At 49.2% G+C, this 22,527-nt stretch overlaps 5 protein-coding genes across 5 annotated transcripts; 1 reads left to right on the top strand and 4 right to left on the bottom strand.

Moving 5' to 3' along the window:
* Positions 1 to 2,751: 2,751 nt before the first annotated feature.
* DEU56DRAFT_773107 (uncharacterized protein) lies at positions 2,752 to 3,266 on the bottom strand. Its single transcript, XM_041351549.1, has one exon. The coding sequence runs from the start codon at positions 3,206 to 3,208 to the stop codon at positions 2,957 to 2,959; it is 252 nt and encodes an 83-aa protein (XP_041214198.1). The 5' UTR covers positions 3,209 to 3,266; the 3' UTR covers positions 2,752 to 2,956.
* Positions 3,267 to 6,181: 2,915 nt separating this feature from the next.
* Positions 6,182 to 9,670, top strand: DEU56DRAFT_773050 (uncharacterized protein). The gene is made up of 13 exons (XM_041351548.1): positions 6,182 to 7,310; positions 7,366 to 7,508; positions 7,567 to 7,662; positions 7,712 to 7,959; positions 8,013 to 8,157; positions 8,210 to 8,311; positions 8,364 to 8,420; positions 8,470 to 8,670; positions 8,722 to 8,864; positions 8,916 to 9,020; positions 9,070 to 9,153; positions 9,203 to 9,521; positions 9,576 to 9,670. Exons 1-12 carry the CDS (start codon positions 6,583 to 6,585, stop codon positions 9,494 to 9,496), a joined length of 2,346 nt encoding a protein of 781 aa, XP_041214197.1. The 5' UTR covers positions 6,182 to 6,582; the 3' UTR covers positions 9,497 to 9,521; positions 9,576 to 9,670.
* A 2,097-nt stretch (positions 9,671 to 11,767) lies between these two features.
* On the bottom strand, positions 11,768 to 12,451 carry DEU56DRAFT_773029 (mitochondrial ribosomal protein L37-domain-containing protein). The gene is made up of 3 exons (XM_041351547.1): positions 12,304 to 12,451; positions 12,012 to 12,251; positions 11,768 to 11,959 (listed from the first exon to the last, which is right to left on the bottom strand). Exons 1-2 carry the CDS (start codon positions 12,440 to 12,442, stop codon positions 12,019 to 12,021), a joined length of 372 nt encoding a protein of 123 aa, XP_041214196.1. The 5' UTR covers positions 12,443 to 12,451; the 3' UTR covers positions 11,768 to 11,959; positions 12,012 to 12,018.
* Positions 12,452 to 15,163, bottom strand: DEU56DRAFT_773027 (uncharacterized protein). Its single transcript, XM_041351546.1, has 6 exons — positions 14,804 to 15,163; positions 14,452 to 14,745; positions 14,182 to 14,400; positions 13,686 to 14,113; positions 13,555 to 13,634; positions 12,452 to 13,499 (listed from the first exon to the last, which is right to left on the bottom strand). Exons 1-6 carry the CDS (start codon positions 15,002 to 15,004, stop codon positions 12,703 to 12,705), a joined length of 2,019 nt encoding a protein of 672 aa, XP_041214195.1. The 5' UTR covers positions 15,005 to 15,163; the 3' UTR covers positions 12,452 to 12,702.
* Positions 15,164 to 15,212: 49 nt separating this feature from the next.
* On the bottom strand, positions 15,213 to 18,272 carry DEU56DRAFT_437956 (plasma-membrane choline transporter-domain-containing protein). Its single transcript, XM_041346227.1, has 6 exons — positions 17,198 to 18,272; positions 16,760 to 17,146; positions 16,320 to 16,708; positions 16,092 to 16,269; positions 15,967 to 16,042; positions 15,213 to 15,915 (listed from the first exon to the last, which is right to left on the bottom strand). Exons 1-6 carry the CDS (start codon positions 18,181 to 18,183, stop codon positions 15,478 to 15,480), a joined length of 2,454 nt encoding a protein of 817 aa, XP_041214194.1. The 5' UTR covers positions 18,184 to 18,272; the 3' UTR covers positions 15,213 to 15,477.
* Positions 18,273 to 22,527: the final 4,255 nt, after the last annotated feature.

Genomic DNA, 22,527 nt, shown 5'->3' with positions numbered 1-22,527 from the left:
AATGAATGGTGGGGACGAGAACTGGGGTAGGATTTGTTTGCGAAAGGCAGTGTATCTAAAAAGGAGAGTTGGAGAAGAGGTTAGAGCGGAGGAGGGTGCATTGCTCCCGAACTTTGGTTTGAATCCAGAACATTGGTTATTTCGCTCGGAGTTGTGAAGTCAACACTTACCGAGGTTCAGCTGTGTCCTCGAAAACCTCCTGTATCCAATCACGATCGTTCTGGTGGCGAGTTCCATGCGCGATTTCAGTGCGTGATGCATCAACAAGGGATACGAGGTGCCACATCGAGAGTTCAAGATGATCGACGGAGGAAAGAGTGATCGAGATTTTCTTCCGCGAATGACTAAGTTCAACAGGCGACATGAGAAATAAAAGATGTTAGTGATGGACAGGCGGTGGCAAGGTGCAGGCCCGGAAGAGAGAGCTACATCTGAAGTATATAGAGTAATAAGGAGAATAATGGGCGCCGGCTCACCATGATCCATGTGTTCGCCAGCCCAATCTCCATCATATAAGCTATCAGTGTTATCTCAGCTGTGATGGCCGGTGCGCTCCTCCCTGACATCAATCTTCTTGCATGGTCTCCTCCTCTTGATCTGCACCGTGATCGTCAGCAAGGAACTGGGGGGACGTATCGAAGTATTTGTTAGCGGCCGAACGAAGGGAATGGAGGACGGGCTAGAGACGTGAAGATGATGGGGGCTGATCTTCGGCGATATCTGGAGATGGTCGAATGCGGTGAAGAGAGGGAATGAAGATAGAGAGCGGGACGATGGACTACGTGGGTGTGGAGTGTACGTGGGGAAGCCAATAGGAAGGGAAGGCAATCGCGGTGGACGAAAACGGCGGATGTAACCCCGCGAAAGACGCGATTCGAAGGTTGATGAGACAAGGCATCAGCCACATTCATCAATAACAGCAAGGAAACGACGCATACACTGTGAGGCACGCCTGGTGCACTGAGTTGGAAAGAGTTTTGCATCAGACCAGCGTTTCTGCGAGCGCCATGCATGCTCGTGTAGCAAATGGAGCAGTCCTCTAAGCCAAGCGCACAGCACTTTTGGGTGGTCAGAACTCTTCAGAGGGCAGCAACCTTGCCGATGGCGCGTGACACGAGTCTCGAACGCTCTGGTTAATGACCTTGGGTGCCGCTCGGAGGCGAGAATCGTTCTGTAGGAGTGGGAGAATACAATGTTCAAGTACGGTACTGACTGTTGGTACCACGGGCCGAGCTTGAGGATTGACAGGGAGATAGAAACGCGAGAATATGTGTAAAATGAGTGGAAATGAATGTGAAGTGAGGTGAAATCGGCCTTACTATGTGCTTGCAGTGACTGTCCTTGCTGGTGCTGTCGCCAGTCACACGCCTAGATGGTAAAAAACTGTGTGATTAATAGAAATACCAGAGTTTATACGTACATACCCAAGTTCATGATGCACTCTGCAAGTGTTGATGTACAAGCATCCTCCTCGCACAGTGAAAGGTGATACGGTCCGGTTCCTCAGTTTGCCATGCCATTCCTGGAGTTCTGAAGAGATTCTCGTGTTATGCGGAGGAGTTGAGAGTTGAGAGGGTGGGACAGAGGATAGGTGATGGGTCGACGGCAGTGACGTCCAATGTCGTCTGCCAGCGACGGGAACCTACTTTGAGAGAGTAAATTCAACGGAGGAGAAAAAGAGAGACTTACGAGTGCGGGTAGTATAGAGCGCAGACGACGGGTGAGCATTTGAGACGAGGGTAAAGATCTGAGCACGTATAGAGGAAGTGAATTAAGTGAATTTTAACTTAAACTAAGATCAATGAGACGCGCTGCACGTGACCGCGTTCAGACTTGTCAATTGAAATTTCATCTTTCCGTTCATCAAGTGCGTTTATCGCTGTAATATTAATAGAGACTACACGGCCAATCGAAATAAGCATAGAATCTATGTTTTTTTTTGGGAGCATAGCAACTATACGTACACAATGCCGGTACTATAATTTTCGTCCTATACGTACACTATACATTTTCTCGGTATATGAGCTATGTCTGAAACTGTGGCGCGAAGCACGGTAAAAAGCATGAAAAAGGTATATGCAAGAAAATACATAATAAATCAAGGGGATTCGAACTCTCGAGCTCACCATTGACTTTCTCACACATCATTCGTGCAACAGCGTACATACCGTTAGGCTATCAGGCTGTTAGAATGTACCATAAGTAATAATATTTAACAAGCTACCACGGACTTGGAAGAAATTTCGTTGAATTACTGGCAGCAGCTATTATATATAGGGCCGTCTGCTCACAACACAACAGCTACTAGGTAGTAATGTTGTTATTCTAAAGCTTGCTACATTGTTGCATATATTAAATATGTCTGTCTTAGTGAAGATTACCGCTGGTGAAGCTGTATGCATGGTATGAAGACCTTGGAAGCTGTGGGATAACTCAATATATAGATCCTATGCTTTGGCGGCATCGATTCTATGCAGGACCGGTGATTGTAATGTAATTATATCCTGTTACCGCACCGTTATCCGGCAGCTATATAAACATTATAAATTTTTCCAGTATGTACCAGACCCTGAATATGTATAGGTTCTATATCTATTGTACACATTTAAATTGTTTTTCGTCAAATATGCAACGTGCGAATTTGACGATTGGCCGTGTACCATTGCATGTATTTGAAGATACTTTGCTCCTGATAGACGTCTGCCATCATACATAGCATTCATTGAAATTCAGACACATGACTTTCTCAACGGCTTTGTGAAATGATGAGCCTACACATTACTTCGTCCCCGGCGTGGTCGCTGAGATGGTCAACCTAGTGGATTAACAAGGCATTTACAGACTGTCACATAGTACAAGAAACATGGTGCATTGCATATACTGATTTCATGTCCCCAGCATAAGCAAGTCAAACACTGCGTACACGGAAAGCATCAAGCATACCACAATGCAGACATTACACGTTGGATCTGAGTCGTTCGATGCAATATACAAGAAGTTGAGCGGGACCTGGATCTTCGAATGGCTTGGCGGGGAGGGTGTCTTTTCCAAAGTAAGCCGTACCGACTTGTAGATTCGTGGTTGGATCCCGAACTTCTGCAGACATGTAGTTGAATGTAAGGGGAATAATATTGGCAGCGGTATCAACTTGGATAAGCTGCGTGTGCCGGAACGGAGTGTAGTTCCCAGTGGCAGCAACCAGAGGCATGGAGCTGTTGAATGACACACCAGGTACTCAAGGGATGGTGATTGCGAGTATAGTGCCACTGCTACAGAAGCTTTCAATATATTGTATATTTTTGCTCGGGAGGTCGAGTATGACTTACATGGCGCACAACCCAAATAGGAGGAAGGCCAGGAACTTTTTGGTGAACACTTTCCGTACAAACCCGTCTCCCCGCAATGCTAGGCTTTCACTTCTCCTGCCACTTCTTGCCCATCATCGCTTGATTGTATGCCGTACCATATCGATAAAGTATGTGCAGAATCTCGCATGTATATGGGCCAACCAACATGTGGAGTTGCGCGTGCGCATGGTAGTCGAACTTGTGCATGAAAATCTATAGGCGGAATCAACTTGTAGTAGTGAGGAGAAGCAACGTAACTCAGCATACTGAGAAGGTAGTTTCCAGCCTCTGAAAGATCAAATGGTGCCTGCAGGAACGAAACGCTGGTTCTCCCTCAGGTGATGATAGTACCGCAGCCAACCGAAACCGATTTAATTGGTCACCTATTAGTACAAGATCTATGCGACAAGATATCTCTTGTGGACTGATGTGACTGAGAGGTTGTATCAACCACGACAACTTGAAGCACGGTGAGCGCCTACTAGCAGACAACGGCAGAAAGAAGCGCTGAACGTGGAATCTGTATGCGGGACACCACGTGTCTACAGCATTACTGACATGTGGATTCAGCGGTAGTAAGCATCCTGTAGAAGAAGCAATTTAGCGACCACTCACCGTAGCGCATGTAAGTGACTGCTCCCTCCTCGATACTCTTGTTGACTGAGTTGCTGAACAAGATCCAATGGCGGTTACCACTCACGGAGCATCGTCAACTCGAAAGGAACTACCTCACGTTGAAATGACGCTCAAGGGTCATGAAGATTGGGTGACTGGCGTCGCTTTTATCCCAGGTACACGTCTCCTCGTCACTTGCTCTCACGACAAAAGTCTTCGGGTATGGGATTTGGACACGGGGAAACAGGTGGGGGAGCCCTTGTTGGGTCACGATGGTAGAGTCCGGACGGTTGCAGCATCCTCCGATGGGTGTTGGATTGTGAGTGGAGGAGAAAACGGAAGCATCCTGGTCTGGGAAGTTGAGACAAACAAGAGAGTGCCAGTCTCGTTCAAGGGGCATGAGAGTTTGATTTGGGGCGTCGTATTTGCACCGGACAACGAGACATTTGCAAGTGCGTCATCAGACGAAACGGTATGCGTGTGGAAGAGGAAAACGGGCAAAATTGTCCTCGGACCACTCCGAGTCGGTAGTGTGGCACTCTCGGTGGCATACTCCCCCGATGCTAGCAAACTAGCAGCAGGCACAGAAGAACACATCATCGTTTGGAATTTAGCAAATGGAGAAGAACTACTAAAAATAGAACAGCGGGCTTGGCGAGTCGCATTCACTCCAGATGGTCTCCGTCTCGTCAGTGGAAATCAAAAAGACATCCGAATCTCAGATGCTGTCACAGGAGACATCATCAAACAGTTTGACGCGCACACCGAATACTTTACCTCACTAGCCATTGCTCCCAATGGCACTAAATTCGCCACCACATCCAATGACAAGACGACGCGGTTCTTTGACCTGACCACATTCGAACCCATCGGCGAGCCACTCAAGCACCCCCATACCGTGCATTGTGTTGCCTTTTCCGAGGACAGCCAGCTCATCGCCACCGGTTGTTGGGACAAGCTCGTTCGCACATGGACAGTCCCTCAGAGTGACTCTGAGCAGGCGAGAAAATTCTTTCGTCGTGTCTTGCTTCAAGCTGACTTGTCATACAGTCCGAACAAAAAAATCTTAAAGTACGCTCCCCTGCTCCTCTTTATGTATTATCCCTAACTTCAGTCTTGCAGAAGACCATCCCAGGCCAAAATCCTCGCCCACAACGCACTAGAATCCCGCCTAGGTTCTTCAATGATGTAAGTCTATATGGTACGGTAGTCTCAATGAACATCTCACCATCCGTTTGTAGTTTGATCCGCATTCCCCGCCTGGACGCAACAACCGCACTACTACAACCACGCGCCATGCCGAAGGCTCACGAATCAAAAACATGATGAATCGTCTCTTTTCTCGCTCCTCCACTCCTCAGGGTGATACTCCCCTCCCCAGCAGGATCCCCACTGTGGATGTCTTCGAAACTCGAGGCAAATACGTAAGTTTGCCGAGCTGTGGCAATCTATGATCCCGTTTTCATGACATCCCCGCAGCGCACCGCTAACGCCATCAGCGGGAAACGGCATGTAGTGCAGCGACCACGTCCCCCTCCTCAACCACCCCACACTTCCAACACTAGTGTAGCGAATGCTGGTGCTTCAAGCAGCAGCGCACCCCCAGTGGGCACATCCAATGTGACTGATGGAACTACCTCAGCAACCTTGCAGACTGGAAGTGCTTCTGCTGCAACCAACAGACCCCCTTCTCTGATGGACGTTGAATATGTTCCAGACATTAGCTGCTTTTCAGTTCTCATAAGGTGCTTCCCGTGTCTTTCACGCACTCCATAGACATATCCTGCTGCTTCCCGCACCTGCTAAGCGGTCACTCCCTTCAGAACCTTTTCGTTGGAATAGAGATTACTACTGCATGTATTCGAAGATACTTTGCTCCTGATAGACGTCTGCCATCATACACAGCATTCATTGGAATTCAGATACATGACTTTCTCAACGGCTTTGTGAAATGATGAGCCTATACCTTACTTCGTCCTCATGGTGTTACGTCGCTTCGGGTTATCAACCTAGACTTCTGTCAGCGGTCTGAACGCTAGAACCACCAATGCTTGCAGTGCTTGACAGTCCAGCAGAGTCCAAACTAAGTGGCTTGCAAACGTACAGACGGGATGTACCCGAGAGCCACACGATGTTCAAGCTCTTCCAGACGACCAGGAAATACTGGATGAAAAGGTTTCTCAGAAGGCTGTAATACACCTCGCTGGAGTACCAGCTGAGATTGACCGGTGAGTGCGTGGCTGGTCGTTGTTGTGTGAGTACTGGGCTACACGATAAATTCTTTTAAATAGTCGTCACTGACCTCACTTAAGTCCAGTGTCAAATTAGTTTTGTTTTCTACGTGAGATTTATCAATTGCTTCGCCCTAGACTTAGCTCAAGTGACTCACCAGGTTCGGTTTATCTATTACAAGTTCATCTGTGTACATACCGTGTTTCCTGGCCACTCCGTTCAATGATATGACTTTATTATCGAGAGATGTTTTGGGTGGCACCGGGCGTCTGCTTGTGGCGCCTCTTTTTTGCGTTGGCATTGCAAATCGAAGGCTGTTGAAGTTAGCCGCGATCTGTAAACCCCAACCACGATCATGCCGCATTGTAACTTCTAAACCCTATCCAAAATGCCTCGACAGCTGCGCGCTCGCACATCCCGACCAAATTATGCTTCGCTTGCAGCTATAGGCAATGAGGAAGACCTAAAAACCAATCCACCCAAGTTATCCTTTGCCGAGGACGGGGATAGCGGTAGTGACTTTGCACCGGACAAGCTTTCCGAAGACGCCCCCGAGGATTTCCAGAATGACCCTGAAGATCTTCTTGAAGTAGACGAGGAAGAAGCGGAAGAAGCGCCGAAACGAGGCAAGAAGACTCCTACTACGGCAGGATCCAGGCCGATATCACATCTTCCCTCGATAACGGGAGCAAGACCGTCCCATAAGCCCCCACCAAAATCTCAGCCTGCAAAGGCATCTACTTCCAAGATGTCTGCTCCAAGAGTCGCGAAGATGTATGTACTACCAAATCCTAGCGTCCATCATCGACACAGAGCCATGCCAGTTTTTCTTCGCAAGGAAAACGTCGAACGACTTGATGCTCCTCCTACGCTCTTCACCACACCAGACATCGTGCCAACCAACAGTATGACATCAGAACAAATTCTAACTGATCGGATCAGCAAGGCTTGGGGTTACAATGTCGGCCCGGGTCCTGTATGGAATATCATGGAAGACCGGTCATGCTTCAAGGAGGCTCTGGAAGGGGAAGAGAATTCAGAAAATGAGTCGTGCAGGCGTCCCAGAGTTCATCAAGGTGTCGAGGTGAAATCTGGATGGACGAGACTGAACGAGCAGTAAGCCCTTTATCCACGTGCTCGTTCGACTCGCTCAATGTTAAAACTTGCTCAGTGATGCTGCGAGGTATCTTCCCACTGACACCGTGTTGACAGACGATGGTCAGCTGCGACCTCCTGCTCCTGTACATTGCTTCATTGGACCCCATGGTCGCCAGACTCGTGTTGAGATGGCCATGTTCGACAGTCATGCTACATGTATGCTTCATACTGCTTTCGCGGACATCGGTCACGATTACAACTCCGTCATTCACAGCAGAATATATGCCCGGAGACAAATCTTTCGTGTTTAATGTCGGAGCTCCTGCGTGGGGCGCAGATTGGTGCCCAACATATCCAGATGACCGACCCCGTAAGACAGCACTCCCTCGTCAGTGGGCGCGGCTTAAGATAATATATAGGTCGGGGTTATAAGCATTACCTTGCGATCGCTCCTTTCTCTTCGCGGTCTCACTCACCGATGATTGGTGCAAAAGCCCAGCGTCCCGTTCCCGCCTGCGTACAAATATGGGGTTTGCAGTCCAAGCAAGCGAACGACTCGCAAGCGGATCAATCATCGGTCGGTGAATTGAAGTGCGAGATGGTCCTTTGCTTGGAGTCAGGGCCTGCATTCGAAATTAAGTGGTGTCCTCTTCCCTCGCATGATCAGGTTTGTTTACGATCTCTCCACACCTTCACTCTTTTCTGACGATAATGGTACAGTGGAATGAAGTTCATATGGGAGAACACCCGCGAAAGCTAGGGCTACTAGCGGGGACATATGAAGACGGTTCATTGTCTGTATATGTCGTTCCGGACCCGGAGGATGTTAGGAGCAAAAACGGTGATCCAATGCGTCCGACATTTGGTGGGTGGTTAGCAATGGTTTATGAACATACCGCCGAGACTTCACAAAATAGTGCATTTACCCGAGCCACTTCTCCGGATCGAGCTAGAGGAAACTTCCTGCTGGTCTCTTGACTGGGCTAACAGCGAGACTATTGCTGTTGGTTGCACAAATGGTCTGGACATTGTCCTTTAGTCGAACTGCCCCTCATCACTGTCATCTTGTAGGTTACGTCGCTGTATATGACATCGGCGGTCATGCAGTTAGAACAGGTCAGAGTCAAAGTGAGTTCTGGCTGCCCTCACATATTTCATCGTGATGAAGTTTCCCAAGACATCCTCCCAACTCATTACATTTCGATACATCAGTCCGCTGTACGAGCCCTTTCGTGGATTCGTGTCCCGCCGACGAATGGCTCTGGCGTGCCATCGACCTCCGAAGACCCAACGGTTCTCGCTACTGGCGGATACGACGGCTTGGAATGTCTGACTGACATCCGAGAACCGCATGGAAATATTGTAAATAGGACGCGGGGTTAGTGCATTTGACAAGCAAATACCTTTCTCTGATATACGTTCCCTAAAGACGTGATCAATAGCACGACATACTCCGCATTCGCAGGTGGACCGATCATGATCGATCACGACAACACTGTCAAAGCATATTCAGTATCTCCCAGTACGCTAGGCAGAGGGCATGTCCTTTTGGAACCCGATGGGCCGGTGTGGGTATGTGCCACAACAGTGACTGTCCCTGCGCGTCTTGAATAAAAATTGCAGAGCGTCAGTGCATCGGACTACCACGCTCAGCTAGCGGTCGGATCCGCAGATGGCTCCTGCGTCACGACCAACACTCTGAAGTCAACAAGGAGAGGCGGATCGGTTGTACGTATCCCGTGACGATTATAAGCATTCTTCTCTCAAAGTCTTGAAGCCATTTTTCGTCCACAAAATCTTTCAGCTTGACTACAGCCGAAAAACAGGAGAGTTTCGTATGTTAGATCATTTCCTTCCGCAAGTGAGTGACATTCCAGGTATAGCCCCATTGTCACTGACACCCACTCCAGGAAACTCAAGAAAGGTCCACGAATTCGAAAGGGAAACAAGCCAAAAAAGATGAATCTGAGACAAGTATCAGTACTGGTGTATGGCCACCCGAAGTAGGCGTCCATCGTGTTACTTGGAACATGGGCAATGGTCTGGGCGGAGCGCCGCTGCTCGCATCTACCACAGGTTCAGGACTTTGTAGGGTGGATTGGTTACTAGGACGTTGGATCCGGAACAAGGTGCCATATGTGAATGTGCCACACATGAGGAAAGAGGTCGACGACGTTATGGACGAGGATAGCGGGGAGGATTGACGCATACAAAAACATTGTGATTTCAGTGTGTCTTCATGAAGTTCTGGTCCTTGATACGCTATTGATTCTCCTTTCTGAGCCGTTTCTTCTCTGCCTTGCCTCCAGGCCCGTAGTCCAGACTGGTAACGAGTCTAGGCAAGACACTCGTAATACCTTGTATTGTTTTGTCCACGGTGAACGTGGCGGCATCGAATTTCCTAATCGGGAAAACAGACCCCTAAGATGAAAGGAGGCTTTGCGGCAGTTTTGTCGTCGTGCTCACTACTCACTGTATCGTCAATCAGCATGGCGAATGCCCTCGTTAAATCTCGCACCAAGCGATGAAATCAAAAACAAGGTCTTCTGGGAAGAGACAAATGTCAGCGCTGATGAGTCCATCATGGATCACCTTATCCTGCCTTCCAACTTTACTGCAGAACGGATCAGCAGCATAACCTACCTCAATCCTGGACCACAAGGGAAGCTGATCGCGGGAGGGAGTATATTTACGCTTGCTAGCCCTCACACTACTGCGCAGTGGCAACTAGAAAACAGGATAACCAAGCCGAAGAAAGTGGCGCATACGATTGGTGGGGCTGTTGACAGGACTCTGAGATCTTCGAGAAAAACGGGTAAGCAGTGTGCGTCGAGTTTATAGACGATAATAACGAACTCTGAAGGGGAGTATTCTGATGGCGAGGATGTAGACGCTGTATACTTCCCTTCTGGAATAGGGGTGTTCGAGTCTGATAGTGAGAGCAGCTATAACGATCAAGAATACCAGGAGAAAAATATTACAAACAACAAACGGGCTCGGCCAGGGTTGATACCGGAAGCAAAGTGGGCGCGACTCTTCAACATCATCCAGGACTATATGTATAAGACGTACAAAGAGGCACACACTTACCCCCTCGCCTGCATCCTCTTTCGACCCCACCGAGCTTCGTGATGATGGCCTTCCGAAGCGAGAATGGTCTGCTCAATTCGCAAATTCTCCCGTTCCGAATGATGTCACTGCCCAAAAGCCTGACACAGTCCTTGTGGATTATGATTTGCTCATCCATTCCAAACACCCGAAGTACCGTGACACCTTCAAATTGACATGGACTCACTTCCTCGCGTGCATCGAGCTCACCGAGTCTGAGATCACCCCGACCAGAAATGTTCCAATCTTCAAGGGGTTCATCACCAAAGGCTACCTGATGATGCGGGGACAACCTTGGCGACGCTTCGCCGTGGTGTTCAGTATCGCAAAGGGACTGCTTCGCGCTCATTATTTCGACCATTCAGGGTTAATCATCTCACATCCTGTCCACATCACAAACGAACCTGAGCGCCTCGTGGATACCTTGAACACTATGACATTTGCGAACCTCGAAACCCTCGGTTTTGATCCTACGATTCATAGTACATGTCCATGCACCTTCTCACGGCGGCAGAAAGAGAAGAACTGGCGGTCACACACACGGCCAGCGACGACCTCGAGTCCCTCTTCTATATTTTCGTTGAGTTTGCTACCACGTTCGACGGGACAAGAGGCTACATGAATAAACCGAAGACACCTGTTTGGGTTGAGGCCTATGAGGTAGCGGGCAACAGGTCCATTGAAGTGAAGGCGGGGCTGGTGCTCTCGACTGCGAATAACAACCAGATGTTGATAGACAAAGTGACACCGTTCTTCGAGATCTTCAAGCCGGTCATTCAGGAGTGGCGCCGTACAATTATCAGGGCAGCAGGAAACGCCAACACGACCACTCATAACTTCGGCGGCATTAGTCACAAGGAGGTCGAGAGTATCCTCACTAAATGGGTCTCAGAAATTCCCGAAGTCGAAGAACTCCCCCTCGTTCCACTGCCTCCGGTGGCGTCATCATCGACATCAGGTCAAGCCGGTGTCCGGCTCGGAGCGCCATTACCACCACCACCTGCCCCCCGCCGTTCCAAGCGGCACCAGCCAGCGGCCAACGCCTAAACTATCTCAGTGCCCGTCAATATTCACTGCACTTACTAGTAGTTTCCCTTCACCACCAGTGGCCACTGGCTGGGCATCAGCCTCGAGCTTTAGTATAATTTCGAGGCTCTCCGTTCAAGTTATGGTGTCGTTGTAGGCCCCTATATGTACTACAAATTCAATACAATGGCAATCTCGAACCGACATCAAACCAGCAACTAGTACTTATGAACCTTTTCGTTCTGATTTGGGGTGGATTGGTTACTAGGACTTTGGATCCGGGACAAGGTGCCATATGTGAACGTTCCACACACGAGGACAGAGGTCGACGACGTTATGGACGAGGATAGCGGGGAGGATTGACACATCCAAAAACATTGTGATTTCAGTGGATGAAAAATGCGAATGGCACATTAGAAACTCATTGCAAATATAAGGTATCAAGTACACAACACCACCTCTTACTTTTCGCAGAGCTGTCTAGGATGCGGAGTGTAGCAGGAGTTCAGATCGCAGTGTCAGCAGTCGGTCATCTTTGGGAACATTTGTCTGAGATCGGCAAGCATGAATAGCCAAATTACTCACCACTAGACTACTGCGTCTTCATGAAGTTCTGGTCCTTGATACGCTGTTGATTCTCCTTTCTGAGCCGTTTCTTCTCTGCCTTGCCTCCAGGCCCGTCGTCTTCGTATACTTTTGGCTTCAGAAGGTCCCATAGCCACGAAGGATACTCGTCATCAGGTAGAGCTATCACTGGAGGTTGTCCTTTCAGATAGTTCAATCCTTCCAGGACTGTGCCTGGCGGACACGACGAAAGTGTCTTTTCTGAATTCATCGTTAACGTGAAGTCCTGCAGTTTCTATATCTGCACGTTCACCTTCAGCGGCCGACGCGTCTTTTGCACCTATGATCGATTTCTGTTCTGTATTCGAGCTCTTGGCGGCATAGCCGCGTGCAAGAAATGGAGAGAACGTTTGCCGGACAGACGACCGAGAGAGGACTGCAAGAAAGGACATTGCAAAGAGCGTGACAGATTTGTCACAGTACGATGTAAATCGTGACTGTCACAACGTACAGGTCTACCGTGACATAGTACATACTAATGACTCCACAAACCCTTCCAGCGCCGATCTGGACTGACACACGTCTGCACTCTGGATCCCTTCGGGACCATTGGATTCCTCTGCTTCATCGGAGAACAAAGCACAGGACAAATATCACGCTTCGCTCGGCGTGTATAGTGGAGCGGAATTGAAGAGCCTTGATACGCTGCGAACTACCCTTGGCGAAGTGTGGCTCTCGCTTGATCGGCTCGTCGTACGTTCTTGGCAGTTATGGCTTCATCCAGACCTTCTGTCTCGGGAATGTTTTCCGCGCTTGTTATCGCACCAAGTGCAAGGCTCAAGGCGATCTGAGTTTGTCCAGTCCGTATGGCCATCTCTGATGCATTCCCAAGTGCCACGACAAGCTGCTTTCGAACGCCCTTAACTTCCTCAGCATATTTTCCATGCGTATATCTGTCAAACGAGACCAAGGAGGCTGCAAGCTCTGCAGAAGACATGAAGTGCATCCGAGAGTAAGACGGGTTTGATTGAGTAACCTTCCGCCCAGACTCTGTACGAGACTCCACACGCCGAAAAGCGATTGACAGGAATTTCCGTATAATTTCGGGATGTGTAATCATTTGTACTTGATCCAAGGAAGTTGCAGTTGACAGACCACTCGGTGCCTTCTTCAGAGTTTGGATTGAATCGAGAATGCCACGTTGAGCGAGCACGGCCAACAATCGCGCGAGTGCTGTAGGGCCCATGACAAGTTCCTCTGCAATCTGCAAGGGGGAATCTACCTGGGGAGTTGCACGTGAGTCGCCAACCTGCAGTGCGAACATATCCTGTGTTCGCTCCGCATACATTAGATGGTCTTCTTCGTTTTCTGAATTTGCTTGTTGTACTTTATGTGATGCAACGTAAGCCACACGAAGAAGAGACTCCAACTCTGCGTTGGTAATGCCACACGAGTCTGCTGCATGGGTCAGGGTAGCAATCAACCGCAATATTGCTATCCGTTTAATGCCTGAACGAAACAGATACCAACTCAGCAATGAAAAACATCTTCTGAGCCACCATACCTCGTAGTTCGAATGCAAGTTGAAACGTCCTTTTCCCAAGCAGAGTTTTTGCTCCATAATTTTTAACGTTGTTGAACAACCTGTGAACAAATGGGTCAGAAATGAAGGCGCAATCAACAGTAGAAACTGACGACTCAACATGGCGCCAATCCTCTTCTTCGACGCCCATCCACACTTCGATTAGTTTCTCGCTCCATTCTTGTCTTGCAGTCAACATCTTTAAGGCTTGAGACAAAGCTTTCCACTCCTGGGTTCTCGACGAGCCATCCAACGGCGAAGGCACACCGGGTACTACGTAAGGGGGCCATTGGAATAGAAGTGCAAGGATTTCGCATGCAACCGCGTCACTCTGCCGCTCAGGGTACCATGCCGGTCGAGGGGTAATCGCACAATCTAACAACAAATCGATAATTCCTGGTCTTTTCTTGAGAATTTCAAGGCGAAACTTCGCAGGGAGCACGGGATAGGTACAAACAAGACCTTGGGCAGCCCACAGAGCATCGTCATGAGCCATCCCGGAGTATCGCAGAGCACACTTAGCGACCTCTGCTTCGGAAGCCTTTGAAATAGGAAACGAGGGAATGGAGTTAACAAGAATTCCATGGACGTCTGCAGCCAAAAACTCACATTTTGTCCTCTTAAAGCGATTATTCCACCCTGCCATTTTGTCTCCGGAGCATAGAACTGTTCGACAAAAATCCGAGGTCCTTGGAGCACAAAGACACAGAGCTTCGCAATAATATCCGCTACCATATCCGCAGAAATTCTGTTCCCAATTAGACCAGCCAGAGAGCGAATGGTGCTAGCAGCAAGTTTGCGGTGTGCGCAGAGCCAGCTATCTATGTTCTATATAACATCCTTCAGATTTCGCCCAAACGAAATCGTATGCGCCCTCACCTTGAAGCAGAGATCCACAATGTTGTGATTCATCATTTCCTCAGCAACTGATTTTCTTTCTGCATCTGTCCCTACGTGCAAGAGGTCGACCAGCACCGCGAGTCCACAATAACTGGCCAGTGCATGTCCGTTCTTCATGCCGAGCTTGAACGTGCCATATCTCGACGTGATCAATATCATGACTTCCACCAGGTCGTACTTCAAGCAGGTGTTGATCAGGTAGTTGAAACCGGGAGGTGCTCGATGTCCCTCAATTGTAGTCCTTGATAATGTGGTCCTGTCCCATAGGATGCCCTGAAATAACGAGTAGTTCTAGTTGTCTTCAAATGATGATTACACAAACGCCACGTACCGTCCATGTACAAAGGAAATCAGGGTCTACCTGGGGGTCTCTAAGCCTGGCAAGATCTCTAGCCATATAGCCATCTAAGACTTCGCGGTTGATTGTGTCAAAAGTCCGCTGAATTTCGATTTCGAGTGATTGTTCCCACTGGGCATAGGAATCTGCCATAATAGAAGGATCATAGGGACCCTTGAACTGGTTAACTGACATTTCTTGGTCGGCGCAGTAAACCGTGAGTCTGGCGCTGATGGAACCGTTCAGAACTATTGAAACCTTGAATTTGTTGATGTTGCTTTGAAGAAATCAGCTGTGCTCACTCAGCCTCACTGGCATAAGCTCATAAGCTGCGCGTGTCGGAGAGATCGGAACATTAATCCGGGAGAACTTGAAAATACAGCCTAGTACGCTCATAGGGTGGGTTGCTGTTTCTCATTTGTGAGCAACATAATTTGGACCAGAGGACTCCCCGGCCAGAGAAGTCTGAAATGAGGGTAGCGCTCTGACTGTTGCATTGATTTCGGATCAAGAACACGAGTATGTAGATGAATATACATTAAATACAAAAACAAGACGTGCAAATATACATCATGATCATCCGGACGATTATTCTATCCTAGGTAAGACGTCACATCATCGCAGATTAGTGTGATTATAAACAAGTTCGAGTGTTCATTCGACTCGTATCAGAAAAGACCTGACCCTGGGAAAAGCTGCGACTCTTCACCGTGCTCGTCATCTTCATCAAGGCTCTCGTCGTCCACTGACGCGCGAAGAGGCTCGGGGGACAAGTCGTACCCATGGACTTGTCCTACGGGTGCATCAAACCCTATAGGTTCGTGTTCGAAAGGATCGATGTCTGCATCTGAGATGGTTGGCTGTATCGGCTGGACAGCTTGAATAGGGCGTTGAATAGGCTTCGGAGGGGGAGGAGTATATTGTTGAGGTACGCGCGGTGGGTTGGACCGTGGTGGAGACATGGCTGCTGGACGCTGTGCCCGAGTAGGAGATGCCTGTTCAGGCCGGCCTGATAGCGGCGAGCGCGGCTGAGCCTGCGGTTGTGGTGGAGCCGTAGTCTGAGGTTGTGATCGAGCTGCAGTCCGAGGTTGTATCTCGTATTCGAGCTGAGCATGAATGTAAGTAGTGTATCAAAAGCAGATCCAAAATACACCTACAGCAACAAATACTTCCTCCCTGTGTCTCTCGCCCACATCCTTGTCGATGCAGTAACACAAATACAGCGTATCAGCACTAGGACAATAATTAGCACGAGAATGTTGTAATGATGACCAAAACATACACATCTTTGACTAGTCCTACGCAAAACAAGCCCACAAGCGCGGTGACACCACCAGCAAGTAACGAGGCTCCCAAAGCATAATCTGGTGCCTCCAATGTATGTGCGACAAAAAGATATGTCATAAGTGCGAAGGGGAACGTCAGCGTTAGAGGTGCATATGTAAGCATCCGTAATGGTGCTGAATGGGACGTCAGCTATGATATCGCGGACCGTAAAAATAATACACACGTTCAGTCCTGAATTTCTTGCGGTAACGACCTGCACTGGCAGTCTCGACAGCGGCAGTGAGAGCCCGGGCTCTCCTTGCGCTCGCAAAGAAGGGGTCTCCAGTCAACCCGGTATATACGAGCGCATATTTGCTCAAGGATGTTGTAACGGTCTCTAGATATGAGACTGCCATGCCTGAACCAAAGATTATAGGCTGACACCATGGACGCAGAGCAAGCGGGAGATAGAGCGGAAGCCAGCGCAGGGCCAGGGTAAGGAGTCCTAGCAACCGGATACCCGTGAGGATGAGTGCGCTGAGGGCAATCGATCCGAGGGATGGGTATGCTGCCCGCATGAGAGCAGCATGAATGATGTGAGTATCGCCTGGCAGTGGAATTGGAACATCGGGACTAGGAGTCATGAGTAAACGAGATAAGAACCGAGGAAGAACAAACGCTTACTCGGCAAAGTACCAAGCGCCAATAACACCCGCACAAGTCGTACGCAGCATACCCTTCGCGACACACCAGCTCCAAAGCCACACACCGACCGCACCAACGATCGCCCAGTTCGCCCATCCTCGAACATGCCCTTCTAGTGTCCCATTGGGTTCAAAGACATAACCAATCAAAAGGAGCCGGAAGATCAGGGTAATGAATGGTATAGATGCGACTAGCATGGCGAGAAGCATCACGGGAGAGAGAGCGAGAAGGAAAGGATTTGCAATGAGAAGCCGTGTGGTAAGGTCAAGGATAGATGAAGTTGAATGGATTTCTCGGGGTAAATTCACTAGGCGTCTGGCAGTGATGACGGAGAGAACGAGAGGTACAAGTGAGAATAGTCGAAGACTGAACACACTGATGAGCTTACGCAGTCAAAATAACGAGAAAAGTGCTCACCCAACAGTCTCACCCCAAGTTGGTTCTTGGTCTCCACCCCACATGAAACTACCAACGAATGCCCAGATAGCAGAGATAAAAAGTGTAGCTGGTATGAATACTGATGTTGCGATCATGACTGGACGAACAAATATGCGGAGGAGGAAAACGTGGGCATATGCCACGAGAGCGCTCAGAAATGTCAATATGGTAAGGAGGGGTACTGTATGCAGCAGAGTTGTGTATGGGAGTGACACCTTTCGTTCGCCGTCCTTGCGAGTCTTGCCAGAGAAGAATAGTAGTAGAACGGAAAAGAAGACGCATATAGAAACACCCGTACACCAAAATATGGTCCAGTGCGAGTCATTAAACTTCCGTCGACTTCGAGTGATATGCCGTGGATCTGGTAAAGAGAATACGTCGATCGGGCGTGCGGTGCCATCCCTCGGCAGTAGCGACTCGGTTAGAGATAAGGAGACTGGCTCGTGAGCTCGTGGAGGTGGAGGCGGAGGAGGCTGTGCTCTAGCAGAGCGATTAGGCATGAATCTCGGTGACTCGACAGTTGGGCCGGGTGAACCAAGTGATGACGATGAAAGGGACGGTGAAGGCGAGCGAACTCTTCGAGGAGGGGACGCTTGGTGGGCAAGCCAACCCTTTGGATAGTCTTGAGACTCAGCTTGGCCATAGTCAGATGCCATCAAAGGAATTGACTGAGAAGCATGATGAGAGGCCCCTGGAGGGTCATCCCCTTCGTCAAGGCGTAGATATGGGTCTTCGTCGTCTATATCATGTACTCGACTCCTAAGATTTCCGCGACTTGACAGTCTACTTGCACGCAGATGAGGATCGTCAACGTCGTCAACGTCTGTGTCATGATCATCACCTGCACGAGACCCTTCGTCGGTTGTGAATGAAAAGAATAGAGGCTGCGAAGAGGACAGACTCGATGCTGGATTATGCTGCTGGGTCAAAAATTGGGAGGCGTACTGAGCGAATGACTTTGCCATCGCCAAACCACGTCTCCTTCCTAGTCGTATGCAGAGTTGGTGAGCGAGTATCCCCGGGAGCTATGTGGCAGCTCTTGCCCTGCGTTAAAAAACCTGGTCCAAAGTGACTTGCGTATCCGTAGGAACCTTTTGCTATATGCGGCGATTGCCGCCAGTGCCTTGTGCATAATTTGGTGCTGGTCTCCTCTTCAACTTCTGCTAGATGCAGACCGCCTCTCAATCGTGGGCAACCAATGGCTCCTGGCTCAGAGCCACTGCGCCACTATGTCTGTGTATTTCATTCTTGTATGCCACAGGAATGCGTCAAACCCGACAGTACCGTATTCACCTGGCAGATGTGACAGCCCAGCATGAATCCACGCACGTGAGGCTTACTGGCACGTTCCACAGCTTTTGCAGCGATCACAAAAAGCACTCAACCAACAATATTGTCGTCTTCTTTTCGATTGGAGTATCACCCACATCACCAGCAGCCTTACCATTATTGCTCCGCACACTCTGGCTTTTGAGCGAATTACAAGGCATGCAAAACCAGTCCAAACTTCGCAGAGCAGCATTCCACCTTTGTTGACGAAACGAGACAGCGTTCATAGTTGCATCTTCAACATGAAGTCCCAGCGAAACACCACTATATGCTGATAACGAGATTTAGGAAACAACCCACTGGCAATGAATTTGGCCAATTACAGGAGGGGTCAGAGAAGTATGCCTCCACTCCCAGTGTGCAAGTGACGCATTTGAACAGGAAAGCCGAACCCCCCAGCGACGTGCATGCGTCTGTGGTAAAGGACTTTGTCTTTCAAAGGGCAGGTGATGCATTTGTCCGCGTAGATTTTCAGCCGCACGGCGTATGCCAGACTAAAAAGGTAAATGCCACTAGTTCACCAAACTAGCCTGCAGGAAGATAAATGTGTGGCGGCTAAACGGGTAGCTCTGGTCGGGGACAACTGCCAATTTGAAAGTGAGTGCTGTGGGGTTATGAATTCGATTGACGTGTTCATCAGCTGCGCATGCTCAGGGACATCAGATCATCTTGCGTGTGTGAATAGAATGCAGCATTTTGTGTAGATAGCTTTATGCATATAAGGCATAAATCGACACTGCAACGAAATCTCGAAACCTTCCATCAGATATATGTTCGACGAAGCTGCGGGCGGTGGTTCAGGGCGAGAGAACTCCGGCGTAGCGGATGAACTGCTAGCCTTGTTACCTCGAACTTCCCACCAAATCCTACTGACCTGTGCAAATGTTAACTTGTAGAAACGAGGCTATACATGGTGATAAGCCTTATCGGGACAGCCACTTCAGCTGATGTGCACTCACGGTGGTGAGATATGCGAGCATAGGTTGCTGTGCCCTATGCTACTGCCAAGTACAATGTAAACAGCCCTGACCTTTCTTCAGATGCATAAAAAGCCAGCGAAGAGTATCCACATCTTCATTACCCACTAGTAAACCATCTGAGCCTCCTGCTCATATCTGCCATGTGAGCTTTTCTTCAACGTTATGGTCTCTCGCAGATACCCAAGTACTGACTTGCTCCAGGCCATTAAACGTAGCGTTTGGCTACACTTGTCATGAATACAATCACATAAGTCCATCGACTACTCTCCCCCAAAACAAGACCAAGTTTCATACCTCGGGTAAGAGAATTTTCTTTGACGCCCCTTCAATTGTAGCTCACGACATATTTGCAGATCACGGGTCACCTCCGAGTCTCTCGCCCATTATCGTCGAGTCGACACCTGCAGTACATGAGCATCAGGAAGCATCCGAGCCCATAGCCTTTTTTTTGACTATACACGCCACAGTGTTCTCTCGGGCACTGTTTGTTGAGAAGCATGAACCCCGAGTCAGTTCGTACTCTAGTAGGCTAAGAGTTGAAGAGGTGATACCCGTAACATTTCCCGAGAAATACCATTATACATTTTGTGATACTTGGTCTAAGAATAAAGTTCCAAGAATAGATGGATGGATGGATGCTATATTTGGTCATCTGGCAATGTGGCGTTGGCGAGTTAGCGTTAACGGCTCGACGACACAGAAATGAAGAGTGCTTCGATCGGTAGAATGACTCAACAGGGTAAAATCTGCAATTCGGGAGTCCAGAAAACACTACTCTAACTAGATAGACGTAGTCAGTATCTATCGTATGTCTAGGCGGTACTAGTAGAGCCCTTTGGGTGAACTAGGAATAAGTAATGTCGGATAGGGAGAATGATATAAACTCGGGGCAGATAAGACTGTGAAGTATAAATGAGACGCCAAGGCAACGACGACGGTTGGGACGCATGTAACAGTCAACAAGTAAGTGAGTCTCACATTCGGACGGTATACGGTACGGGCGCCTTAGCAGCGCTTACTAAGTGTCGTTAGTGTAACTAACTAAGGTTCTGCAAAATAGACTTGTGCCGTTGTACGACAGGCGAGTGAATAAGTCTATTTTGCGCGCTGATCTGAGTCCGATGAGACTGAGTATCTGACTTAGATAGTTGGAGACTAGGTGCGAACAACATCGACACGAGTTTCGTCAGTTGGGGTGGGGTTTTCCGGTCGTGGCCTGCTTCGGCTTTTGCCGGGTCACGCTGACAAGAATATCCGCTGAGTTCGGCGGCAATTGAGATCATTGTCGGGCGAAGCGAAAAGAGGTCGAATGCACGCGGGATGGAGAGCGCGAAAACATCGACCAGCGGATGAGAGCCAGCATGAAACCTCGAGTGTGAGGCATGAGTTTTTGAGGAGTTTTCTAAAGCACGACACAACCCACAATGAGCAAGTGCTTACACAAAGTCGTGCAGAAAACACCGACACCCCAACTGGCGAAGACTTGCGAAATAACGCGAGCGCATGAGTGCGAGTGAGAAAATATTCATTATCTAACGATATCTACGTTCGTATGAGTCCATTGAAGCTCTAACAAGAGAGAAACGTGAGTCCTGCAGTGAACTGGAAGTAAAAGTGGGGATGATGGAGTCAATGCGTCGCCAGTAGTCCATAAACGATCTCGATTTCCAGCGACCCTGGGCAGCTACAATATCCGGTGGGTTTCTGCGGAGTAGCAGTTCAGTAGCCCCCCCGATGCGGAAGCAATGACCTGTAAGTGTGTCCAACCCAGACGCTCTCCATACGTCATTACATCTCGTTATGAACCAAGGCCTGGTGAGTGGTGCCCAACCCGAGTCTGTTTCAAATGCGAAGAGCGGGGCGAAGGATGGTACTGAAGAGTTGGCTGACAAGTGGTGCATGAGAGCGTCGTAGGGATTTGTGGGATCGTCGATCCTCGTTATAGACACTGCGTCACCTTCTCCTTGTGTGGTTTTAGACCATGGGATGCGCAGGGAGGCGAACTTGACACCACCGTCGGTTGCGCGATGAGTGATTGGTGTGGAGCGTGATACGTGGCGAGAGGCGTCGAAGCCGTGAAGGGAAGGAATGATAAGTTCACCGAGTCTGTGAAACGAGTCAGTGAACAGTCAACAAGGACCATGCGAGTGTCGCACCTGCAGCAAGACCAAAAAGCGATACTGGCTACGCCATAAACAGCGGCGTCGAAAGAGTTGGAGAGGTCAAGATGACGGAAGAGCATGTGCATGTGGTCCAGAGAGACTGGAGGTCTGCGGGGACGCTTAGAAGTGTCTGGGACCACTTTAGCCAGACCTTGTTTAGCCCTGCGAACTATAGCGTGACCATGCCACTGCGCGCCGTTGAGTTGATGCCAGAAGTGAAGTCCCGCGAGCCAGTTGTCTGCGGTCGTTTCTGCTACGCGACCCGCCCAAGAAGATATGAATGCTGCTATAATGTATTCTGATGCTGGAAGGCGACGGTCCTCAGGAATAGAGATGGAGTCGCAGAATTGGTGAAACCTTAGGAGGCCTGCTCCATAATTCTCCCTAGTCTTTGGCTCTACTGAAATTAAGAGGACGTCGAGGAGGCGTGATGCTGTCGCGAGTGGAAGATCGTTCAGAAGATTCGAATGGAATGAAGTTGAATGAGGCGCAGACCAGAGGCGAACCCTGTCGCGTGCAAGAACATGAGGACGGAAGGTAGACGGTGCGATGATATTAGCTGGTTTAGGTTTACGGGGCTTAGGGATCTTGTGAGCAGCGGTGGGCGGCACTCCGATTTCGGGTGGCTTCTTCAAAGCGTTCCGAAGACGGACCAAGGCTGTCACCATGTCAGCATCAGCTGACTCTGACGAAGGGGCGTCAGACATGAGGAAGGATGAAGGGTTCCAGCTCTGGGGGCAGCTGGATTATGGGTAGACGAGTGCTCGCTGGACCCGTCTTGCCACGAGAAACGGGGTCTGCCTTGTTCGTGAGCGACTCGACGTAAGTCAAATGATAA

The sequence above is a fragment of the Suillus clintonianus genome, assembly GCF_016758775.1.
Source record: "Suillus clintonianus strain FC179 chromosome Unknown DEU56scaffold_5, whole genome shotgun sequence".
NCBI classification, from domain to species: domain Eukaryota; kingdom Fungi; phylum Basidiomycota; class Agaricomycetes; order Boletales; family Suillaceae; genus Suillus; species Suillus clintonianus.
Note: the sequence above shows the minus strand (reverse complement) of the source record. Positions and strands in the feature narration are given on the sequence as shown.